Source organism: Ailuropoda melanoleuca, chromosome 6 (assembly GCF_002007445.2).
Source record: "Ailuropoda melanoleuca isolate Jingjing chromosome 6, ASM200744v2, whole genome shotgun sequence".
NCBI lineage: Eukaryota > Metazoa > Chordata > Mammalia > Carnivora > Ursidae > Ailuropoda > Ailuropoda melanoleuca.
In genome coordinates this window covers 9,309,296-9,320,736 of record NC_048223.1, presented here as the reverse complement: position 1 = coordinate 9,320,736, position 11,441 = coordinate 9,309,296, and the positions used below count along the sequence as shown (strand labels likewise).

Below are 11,441 nucleotides of genomic sequence, written 5' to 3'. Positions count from 1 at the left end.
TGATGGGGCCATACTTTTCCTGTTTCTTTGTATGTCTTATGACTGTTTCGTAGAAAACTAGATATTTGAATCTAATCACGTGGTAACTATGGAAATCAGATTCTCTTCCTTCTCCAGGGTTTGTTTTTTTGCTATTGTTTATTGTTTTGTTTTTTAGTTGTTTTAAGCTGTCTCTGTGCTAAGGATCAGCCTGAGGTGTAAACTTAGCTTGAGGTGTCTGTCATCTCAGTCTTTCCCTGGGCATATGTGGTCAATTTCTCATTTTTTTTTCCTGTACATGCAGTTGTTTTTAATGTTCAGCTCCCAAAGGGAAAAAGAAATATGAGGGGAAAGGGAGATGGCACTGGCCCCTTAAATCCCCTGGAAATTTCTTCAACCAGAGGGGGAGAAGTTTGCAACAACTACTGGGGGTTGGAGGAAGTGCAACAAGAGATCAGAGCACAGACCCCTGTTATCTGGGGGACAGGGTCCTTTTCCCCAACCTTGGCTCCCACAGGCTGTGTGCAGGCTGTTTCAGGAATATGTGCACAGCTGCCTGCTATGTGGGAGCAGAGGATGGGTAGCTGCTACTGTGCTGAGCACTGAAATTGATTGAAGTTAGCTGCAATTTACCCGCCCAAGTTCTCCCCTAGAAGCTGAAAGCCTTCAACAGACTCCAGAGTTCCCAAATAGTTACATCAGACAGACTATGCCAGTACAATTGCTGTTTAGGTGGTGAGACAGTTGCTGGTGTTTCCTAGTCTGCCATCTTCCCAGAATCCTCTGTGGGATGGTTTTTAAACTACAAATTAAATTTCTTTAATTGATATTGAGCTATTCAGGTTACTTTTTCTTCTTTTTAAATCTATTCTGAAGGAGCTTTGATAGTGTGTCTTTCAAGGGATTTGTCTATTCTAATTAGGTTGTCAAATTTATAGGCATAACGTTGTTTATAATATTCCCTTATCTTTTTCATATCAGTAGAATCTACAGTTGTCACCTCTCTCATTCCTAATGATGGTAGTTTGTGTCTTTCCTCTTTCCCCCCCTTGATAATCTGTCTAGAGGTGTCTCAATTTTATTGATATTCTCAAAGAAACGGGTATTGGTTTACTAATTTTCTCTAATGTTTGTTTTCTATTTCACTGATATCTGCTCTGATTTTGTTTCCTTCCTTATGCTTGCTTTGTGTTTGCTCCTCTATCGCTAATTTCTTAAGGTAGAAGCTGAAGTCATTGATTTGAGACCTTTCTTTTTTTCCCCCCAATACGGTATTTAGTGCTATAAAATTCCCCTAAGTACTGCTTTAGTGACATCCCAAAATTTCTGATATAATGTTTTCATCTCCATTTAGCTCAAAAGATTTTCTAGTTTCCTTTTGGATTTCTTTTGTGACCCATGAGGTGTTTAGAAGTGTGTTATTTCATTTTCATATCTGGGGATCTTTCAGAGATCTTTCTGTTGGTGATTTGTCATTTATTCTACTGTGGTTGCAGAATGGACTTTGTAGGATTTCAATCCTTTTACTTTTATTGAGATTTCTTTTATGGCCCAGAATATGGTCTATCTTGGTAAATATTCTCTGCGTCCTGGAAAGGAACAGGTGTCCTACTGATGTTTGGTTGAGTGTTCTTAAAAGTCAACTAGGTTGAATTGGTTGATAGCGTTGTTCAAGTCTTCTACATTCTTAATTATTTTCTGTGTACTTATTCTATCAATTAGTGAGAACTGAAATATCTGACTGTAATTGCAGATTTATCTATTTTTCTTGCAGCTCTATGTTATTAAGTAAAAAAAAGGTTTAGGATTATTATTTCCTCATAAAGATTTGGCCTCTTTATAATTATGAAATGACTTTCTTTATCCCTGCTAATATTCTTTCATCTGAAATCTCTTTTCTCCGATATTACTGTAGCCATTTCACCTTTCTTTTAATTAGTGTTAGCATGGAGTAGTTTTCCATTCTTTTACTTTGAACCTATTTGTGTCTTTATATTTTACTGTGTTTCTCATAGGCATCATATAATTGTAGCTGGGTATTGCTTATTTTATCCAATCTGACAGTGTCTGCCCTTTAGTAGGAATTGTTAGACTACAACTGACCCTTAGGGGTGCCAACCCCCCATGCAGTTGAAAATCCACGTGTAACTTTTGACTTCCCCCAAACTTAACTACTAATATCCTACTGCTGACCAGAAGCCTTACTGATAACATAAAAAGTTCATTAACACATATGTTGTATTACATACCATGTTACAACAAAGCAAGCTAGAGGAAAAAAAATGTTATGAAGAAAATCATAAGGAAGAGAAAATACATTTACAGAATTGTACTGTATTCATCAAAAAAAAAAACCACACCTATGTGTAAGTGGACCTATATAGTTCAAATCTGTTGTTCAAGGGTCAACTGTACTTATATTTTATGGATTATTGGTATGGTTAGATTTAAGTCTGTCATTTTTGTTACTTGCCCCATCTATCCTTCGGTCCCCTTTTCTCTTTTCCTTTCTTCTTTTAAATTAACGGAGTACATTCTGATTCTATTTTATCTACTTTGTATGCTTATTGGCTATATCTTTTTTTTTGTTGTCGTTAGTGGTTGTATTAGGGTTTGTAATATATATGTATCTATATACACACACACGTGGCCATTTAAAGATATACATACATATATCTTTAATTTGTCACAATCTACCTTTAGGTGATATTATACTATTCATGTATAAGAATCTTACAATACAATAGTCTTCCATTTTTCCCCTCCCCGTCTTTATGATACTGTCATATATTTTATGTCTTATATACTTGTCATATTTTACTTCTACATATATTATAAACCCCACAATATATTCCTATTATCTTTGTTTAAACTTTTAAAGAAGTTTAAATAGTAAGAAAAAAACTTACATCATTGCCCATGTGGTTATCAGTGCCCTGTATTCCTCTGCGTAGATCCTATTTCCTATTTGGTATCACTTCCTTCTGCCTGAAGGATTTTAGCATTTCAGTAGTGAAAGTCTGAGGTGAAATCTTTCAGCTTTTGTATAGCTGAAAAGGTCTTTTTTTTTTTTGCCTTTGTTTCTGAAAGATTTATTTTTGTTAGATACAGAATCCTAGGTTGACAGTTTTTTTCTTTCAGTACTTTAAAGATATTGTTCCACTAAATTCCCTTTTGCTGAATTCAGTAATGGGAAATCTGTCCTATTTTTGTTCTTCTGTGGCTGCTTCTAAGATTTTTTATTACTGGTTTTGAGAAATTTTATTATCATATACCTTGCTGTTTGCGTTTCTTGCATTTGGAATTTGTTGAGCTACTTGATAAAATCTGTTTTCACCAAATTTGTAAATTTTTCAGTTATTATTTCTCCAAATATTTTTCCTGTTCTTCCTCTCTTTCTTCCTTCTAGGATTACAATTCAAGTATATATTAAGATTCTTTTAAGTTACTAGACCTCTCATTTATATTCTTTCTTTTTAGAATTCCATTTTTTCCCTCTGTGTTTCATTTTAAATCATTTCCACTGTTCTATCTTTAAGTTCCCTAACCTTTTCTTCTGCAATATCTAATCTGTTAATCCTTTCTGGTGTATTTTTCATTCCACATATTATAATTTTCATCTCTTAATACTTGTTTTGAGCCTTTTTATATTTTCCAGGTCTCTACTTCTGAGCATATGGCACATGATTATAATAACTGTTTTAATGCCGTCTGCTAATTCTAACATCTGTGTGAGTTCTGCTTCAGTTTCAATTGATTGATTTTTCTCATTATGGGTATGAGTACAGACTTTAAATTTTTTGCCACAGAACACCAAATTGCCCTCCAAAAATGTTTCATCATTTATCCTATCACTACCAATAGTGTCTTTTTCCCTCCCTACCCTGTCACCAACAAATTTTGTCAGTCTTTAATCTTTGCCAATCGCATAGGCTAAAGCCGTTTGCTACTATAAGAGATATTTATTAAGCACTGACTAGAAGCCTGGTGATGGATGGTGGCAATTCTGTGGTGTTCAAGCAGCCACCATAGCTGCCTTCATGGTGCTTATAACTTTGTGTTGTTGACCATGTTTTTATTTGTATTTTCACTGATTATCAGTGACACTGAGCATCTTTTCCCAAGTTTATTGGTCACTTATATTTCTCCTTTGATATACTGCTACTAACCTTCACTGGATTGTTTGGATTTTTTATTCCTTTGTAAGAGCTATATATTTACTAAGGATAGATAACCACTTTCACCTTTTTTTTTTTTTTAAGATCGATTTATTTGAGAGAGTGTGCACACAAGTGATGGGAGAGGCAGAGGGAGAGAATCTCAAGCAGACGCCCCACTAGGCATAGAGCCCTACTTGGGCTTGATCCCACAACCCATGAGAACATGACCTGAGCCTAAATCAAGAGTCAGATGCTTAACCAACTGAACCACCCAGGCACCCCCTCCAACACTTTCATCTTTTAAATAAAAAAAATTTTGTGGTACAAGGACATTTCCTTTAAAATTAAATAACATTTGCACATAATTTCTTTGAAGAAATTATTTGCATGTTACTCAAATACTTTTTTCTACATGAAAAATAAATAGGAATTGATTCTGGTTTAAAAACAATGCCCTTAAAGGCAAACATTTTTGAATACAAAAATAAAACATACATAGATGAATCCTTAAGGTATACATAAATATATAAATACTTTCATATATATCTGACATCAACATATAAATGACTTACATTCTTTAGAAATAATTACACAGATTCCAAATGCCATTTTACGCTCTTAATAATGAAATGAAAAATCAAAGAGATGGAACATTTTTAGATTAAATATTCCTGGCTGATTAAATATTTCTGGCAAAGCCATGCCATCTGTATTGGAAATACCCTATATGCAAGACTGTTAATTTGTAATTGTCTAAGATCTATTTGAAGGAGGAAATGTCAAAATTCCCATGACGGCATGTTTGCTTACCCACCGAAGAGCAGCAAGAGCTCTCGTGCACATGCACAGGAGCAGCGAGGCACGTGCTACCCATTCATCTGGCTGTGCAGGTAAATGCTTCTTGGGAGCATCAGGAAGAACGCCCTGTGACACAGTTTCTAGAAAGTGCCCAATGTCTTTTTAGCCTTCATGGGCAACATGAAGTGCCAGGGGATGGTGGACCCCGAGTTTATGGCCAGGGATATGACTTGTCCACACGTCACAGGGCTAAGGGGTGTTAGCTCTCTGAATATGATGGGGGAACGTATGCCACCAGTTATGCTGTGAATTCATAAACTGAGCAGTTTTAATAGCCAGCCAGCAGAACCCCACGAGGCCCAATCCATCAGTTTGTCCATTGGGCCTGGCACCCCTGACTGACCTGTTTGATGTAGGTGGTCTCTGGCCACCTCAAACAAGCGCAGGTGCATGTTGGTGATGGGATTGAAGGAGCCACAGGCCAGGAGCACCACTGGGATTCGGCTCTTCATCTTGTCAGGCACATCCACACCCGCGGCAGTGGCCACCCTGCCTTCATGGGGATAAAAACTGATGTTAGAGAGCTGGCAGCAGACAGCTGTCCAGATCAGCGTCCCTAAAGCATACAGAGGCTATTACTTCTCATTTATAAGGTGACTGAGGGGCGGTAATAACAACATTTTTAGAGGGTTTACCATGGGCCAGGACCTATGCTCAACACTATGTCACAGTATCTCCCTTGTCTCCCCAAATCCTTTCCACAACCCTGGGTGGTCACTGGTCCAGCTCAGGGACCTTAGAAGCTGCAGGACTGGAACCCAGACAGCCTGACTGTACACACCATGTTCTTCTTATAAGCTCTATACCCTCCCTGGCTCTGATGGGTCACCTTGAAATCACAAGGAGGTATGTAAGACTCCCCTATGTCATCTCTACTTCTATATCCCCGACCCATAGAAACTATGAGATAATAAATGTGTATTATTTTAACCTGCTAAATTTTGAGTTAATTTGTTAAGCAGCAAGAGGTAACTAATACAGTGACCAACAGGAAAAATGCATTTGCTTCCTTCCTTTCATTCTTGCTATGGTGGCTTTGGCTGTAATTCTGCAGTTCCAGGGGTAACATGGAAAAGTTCTCAAATCACTGGGACCTGGAAGGAAATCTTTCTATCGAAGGAAACTACTGTAATCTGGCCTTTGTTGTCTGCTTCTCCAGATCCAATGCAGGTGACTTCTTTTAAACTCTTTGTCACGCAAGAAACACACACCCTCTATTTGTTGTGGCCAAACGCTGCAAATGCTGGGACTTACATCCAGCCACTGCCTGCCTCAAACTTTAGCAACGGTGGAGTACTTGTCAGTGGTTTCTTTGTGAGCTCCTCATGGCTTTCCTGCTTCAAGCTTTTGTACATGTTATTTCAGTTTCCTCCAACTGGAATACCCCCAGCACGCCCCAATCTGTTAAGATTCAACTCAAATAATGATCACACTATTTGTGACTTCAATCACTATTTCTTGACTGCCTGCTAGGTGCCTGTATCAGTTAGGGGTGCCTTTGGCTACAAGTCCCAGAAGCCTAAAACTTCAGCGGCTTAAACACACAGAGGTTATTTGTTTCTCGCGTGACAAGAAGTCTAAGCAGGCAGCTGCCATTAGGTCACTGGCTCAACGAGGACCTGCAATTCTCTCAGCTTTCCCCTCACGGTCAGAAGATTGCTGCTGTGCCTACAGCCATCATGAATATGATCAAGGCAAGAAGGAGCAAAGAGCTACACTGGTTGTCCCTCTTAACCAAAAACAGAAGAGCTTTTTCAGAACCGCCCTGTAGATTCTGCTTCTTATTGGCCGGAACTACATCGCGTGGCCCCTCTAGCTGCCAGAGAGGCTGGAAGAGCAAGTATTTAGCCGTACAGCCGCGCCAGTGGGGAGCAGCAAGGAAAAGGGAAGTGGAAACAGGACTGGCTAATGCACAGCGTCCGCCACAGAATTGGGGCTACAACTGCTGTGGAGCTGGCTGCTGAGATGGTGTTTCTGACAGCTAACTTGGGTCAGCTGATCTCTGACCTTCCTTGAGTAAACCACAGACCACACTATTGGAAAAACCTGCCCCTGTGCCTTTCCCACCCACCAGACAATAAGCCCATTAAGAACAGGAGTGGTGTTTCCCTCATGTCTGGCTCCCAGCTTCAAGCACAGCGCCCGGCTCAGTGAAGATTGAGAACGGTGGCAGCTAGCCGCACGGGGGACCTGTGGCCTGGCAGGGGGAAGGCCTAATGCACCTCCTAATTCAGAGAAGTTGTTCTGGATGTATTCCGAGGCATAGCACACAGATTAAAAAAAAAAAACCACCTCTCAACCTAGGCGGGCTGTGGTTTCTTCAAGTTTCCTTTAAGGCAGCAGGAACACCCCCACTGTGGGAGAAGAAAGCGGTCTGCAAGCTACTGCTGCTAGCTTCTTCCCGGGGAGGTTGGCTGGTTTAATGAGATATTATTTGCAGAGTGTGCTTAGCTATTCACAAGAGCAGCCCTGTGATGAGTGTATCTGAAGGGGCTGTTGTTCACAACTATTATGAAGCCTTTCAAAGTTCTATTTCGTTTTGACAAAATATAATTTCTTAGAGCCATTAAAACATGTAACCGCAGCATCTCAGGTAACCTGGGGTTTTGATTCTTTTTTTCCAAAGTCCCCAGAAACTGTAAATTAGATCATTTGTTTGAACGGTGGCATCAACAGCAATGAAGCGTGATGTTGGGGAGAAGAATAAATGCCTTAACGTGTCTGTCTTTTCTTTCCCTGCCAGCAGCCCACCGAGCCACACTGCTCGAGTGACTGAGCCTGTCGGAGCCGTGGCTGGGGCGGGGAGAGGCAGCGAGGGCACGTTGCCAGGCTCAGGAACAAGGTGGGCACTCCTGCCTCACTTGTATATGCTAACTTGCCTCCACTGAACACCCTCCCAAGCCCAAACCCAGAGAAATACAATGACGGCCTTAGAACGGACTCACTCCAGGGGCCACCAGAATAAACCAGGCTCTGATTTGGGTGCAGGTCTCATCAGACATGAGGGCAGATGCATGCCATAAAAGTGACTCGTCTGCCCTGCCATCTAGTAATATCGAGTGAGACGAAGCAAGTGCGGGAGACTCTGGCTGTTGGGAAAGGCTTCTCATCAACAAGCATTTAATGCGGGGCCACAGAGTGAGCAATAACTGCTGCTGAAGGACTTAAATTGAGGAGGCATACGCGGCCTTCGTGGAATTTATCACTAACCTGGAGAGAACGCGAACAGATACCACCTGTGGCCCCGGCGCCTCTCCAGATACAGACCAGCTCCCGCTTCACAGCCACCCCGACGGCATGTCACCCAGCTCTTCCAAGGCAGCATGCTGCCTCCCTACTCCTTGCTTCCACAAACGCTGTTGCAGCTACCTGAAACACCCTCCTCACCCCTGCCTTCAAGGCTTTCTCCTTGGAGTGTCTACGCAACGCCCCCTCCCCCACCGAGCTACACGTACCGGGTACCTGTTTTATCACTTTCACCTTCCAGCCGCCACAGAGCTGCCATTGCTTTGTTCCCATGTTGCTCTTCCCCAAGCAGAAGGTGAACTCCTACGGGGCCGTTTCTCATTCATGTTGTTCCCCGCACTGTGCCTAGCACACGGGTGCTCAGGCAGTGTGGAGAACGAACGAGAGAATGAGTGACGGTCTCCAGCCGAACGTCGTCCTTTTCAGACGGCTACCTCATCTCAGATATAAACTGACCTTTCTGGCTTCTAAGAGGCACTTCAGACCCCTTGCCAAGAGCCCATTCCACTTCAGACTGAAATCAAACAAGACATTCCTGCCCCAATGTGCCATCGTCCATGGCGGGATCCCATCAGCAGGGACACACGCTGACTCCCTGCCCACTGACACCAAGGGCATCCCTCTGCTCTGAATGGCTGGAGGTTACCAGCTGCTGCTTTGACAGGCAAAGGCTCTTCAGATGTGACTACATTCGGGATCTTGACATGGGGAGGTTAGCCTGCATTATCCAGATGGACCCAGTTTTATCATCAGGGTCTTAATAAGGAGGAGGAAGGGGGGATCAGGTACCGAAAGATGTAAGGGCCCAAGTGACCATCAGGAGGGAAGATGCTATGCTGCTGACTTGGAAAGAAGATGGGGATGTGAACCAAGCAGTGCACATGGCCTCCAGGAGCCGGAATTAGCAAAAGAAAACAGATTCTCCCCTAGAGCCTCAGAGGAAATGAGGCCCTGCTAAGACCTTGGTTTCAGACTTCTGACTTTTAGAATGTAAGAAAATAAAATTGTGTTGTTTTCAACTAGTAATCATGGCAATTTGTCATAGCAGCCATAGGAAACGAAAACACTCACCTACGTGGGGGCAGGCTCTCTACAGTGATCTCAAGCCAGGGCAGGGAAGGTGAAGGAACTGAGCCAGTGACGAAGGTACTGAAGGGTGTGTCGGGCAGAGAGACCAGCGTGGCAAAGGCCCAGCAATCACCCCCAGGGTGGGTGATGGACTAAAAGCACATCGATGTCGCTGTGTCTGGGTGACTCAGGATCCAGGCTGCGGAGGGTGTAAGGATCCTGCAAGCCCCTAGGGGGTCTCCGAAGACTTGATTTTATTCCATGGGCAATGAAGAACCTCTGAAGCATTTTAAACGGGGGTGTGACTTACTCATATTTCTGTTTCAGAAATAGCTCTCAAGTGCTCTCCGGAGAGTGCATCGGGAAGGTTCAAGGCGGCTACTGCCAGGACCCCGCTGCCTGGGGAAGGCAGGCATTTCCCCAGCTTCCCCGAGGATGGCCTTTCCTGCTGCCTACATTTCACTTCAATCACCGGGTAATGTGATGCTGGCCAATGCCCCGCATGCACCAAATTCTAACTAAGTGTGCACCCTTCGGCCCATTTGTCACAGGCCGTTGCAGAGACACAGAAAGGAAAGGCGAGCCAGGAAGGTTAAGTGCCGTCACTGCAGATGTAATGTACTAATGCTCATCGCTTGGGAGGCAGTCAATTTACCTTTCCCTGCGGTGAGCGCCTCTAACAGGACCTGGCCCGGGAAAGTGGCTGAAAACATCCCTGTTTATTATAGACATAAAGCAGATGGCTTCGGGCAGAATGGAAATGGATTCTACAAACATCTTTCATTACACAGACCTCTTGACCAGACTCCTCATCTGAAAGAAAACAAGAGATGCGGTTTGTATTTCTAGGGTTGACGAACACATTTTTCAGGACCTAGGGAAATCATTTCCATCTGCACAACTATGTCAACTTCTCCAGGGCAATCAACCTTCACGCGAACTCTGGGCACTTTTTCTTTTCAACTTTGTTGGATTCACCCGCTGTTGCTATGGGCACACGGCGCTGCTAGGAACAAAAGCAGAGCGAGCCTTCTTTGTCAGTGTAGGGATCCTCCGCCAGCCACCTCTCCACGGAAAAAAACACGCCAATTAAGCACTCATCCTAATGATGAGGCTCCCAGGAAAGCAGGCAGCCTGGCTCTTCAGTTTTGAGAACTTTGAAAAGATGTGAAGGAGGCATGAGGCATGGAATGAGGTCTCTCTCACACCCCATGCTCAGGAGTTGGGACGCATTTCAATGGGTGCAGGAAGATGGAAGGAAGTCACAGCTACTGGGTTTGCTGAGTGAAAGGCTAGGCGTTGTGCTAAAACTTTACACACATCAGTGCTGATTCTTTAGACCTGCCTGGAAGGAAAGGGTCTGTGCCTGCATTCTGGTCAAGAGCCCAACCAACCTCTCTGAGCCTCAGTAAGCCACAAGGAAGATGGAGATAAATCACATACCTCCTAGGAGTTGACCCACCTAGCACGGTTCTTGGCCCATAGGGGGTTCTCCAGAAATATTAGCTCCTCTCTCCTTTCATTATGTTTAAAGCAGAACTCACCATCCCCACCGCCACCTCCACCTGCTGGTTCACCATTTTTGCAGTCACCCAGGATCAAAACCTGACAGCCCTGAGGGCCACTTCAGCACCCACCTGCCTGTTAGACAACTCCTTCAGACCAGCCTGGCCTGGGAGAAGTTCCCACAGAAGAGCGCTCCCGAAGAAGGCCACCCCCACACGCCACTGCTCTAGTCTTCCACCTAGCTCCAACTGTAACAATTCAGCTCTGAGCATCACTTGTCCCTGGAGTTAAGACCTGATCGTGAGAAACAGGTAGCGTAATGTCATGCTGGTAGAAATAACATCTGTTGCTGAATAAATACGCTCAGATCACAGCTGACTTGAGGCCTTGGAACAAAGAAGGAAGAAGAGGCGGGGAGACAATGACAAGTGCCTGGCGTCTCCTGTGAGGGGTGTGAAGTAGCACGTAATTAAAACCACAACCTACCAGCAACTGCGCTAGTGCCTTAGAGGCACAGGGCTAAATAGAACCTGGCCCTGTGCTCTGGAAGGTTATAGCCGGGCAGGAAGAACAAACCACTAAGACCCCAGGTGGGACAGAGTCTGCTGGGAACCTCCCAATGCC

General features: G+C 43.5%; 1 protein-coding gene across 3 annotated transcripts in view; it reads right to left on the bottom strand.

Annotated features, from left to right (window-relative positions):
* Positions 1–11,441, bottom strand: part of NMNAT3 (nicotinamide nucleotide adenylyltransferase 3) — a 115,114-nt gene that overhangs the window by 59,952 nt on the left and 43,721 nt on the right. For all 3 annotated transcript variants that reach the window (XM_019804733.2, XM_019804735.2, XM_034661907.1), the window contains exon 2: positions 5,341–5,490. In XM_019804733.2, coding sequence (XP_019660292.2) covers positions 5,341–5,449 — 109 coding nt within the window. In that variant the 5' untranslated portion in view covers positions 5,450–5,490. The remainder of the gene's footprint in view (positions 1–5,340; positions 5,491–11,441) is intronic.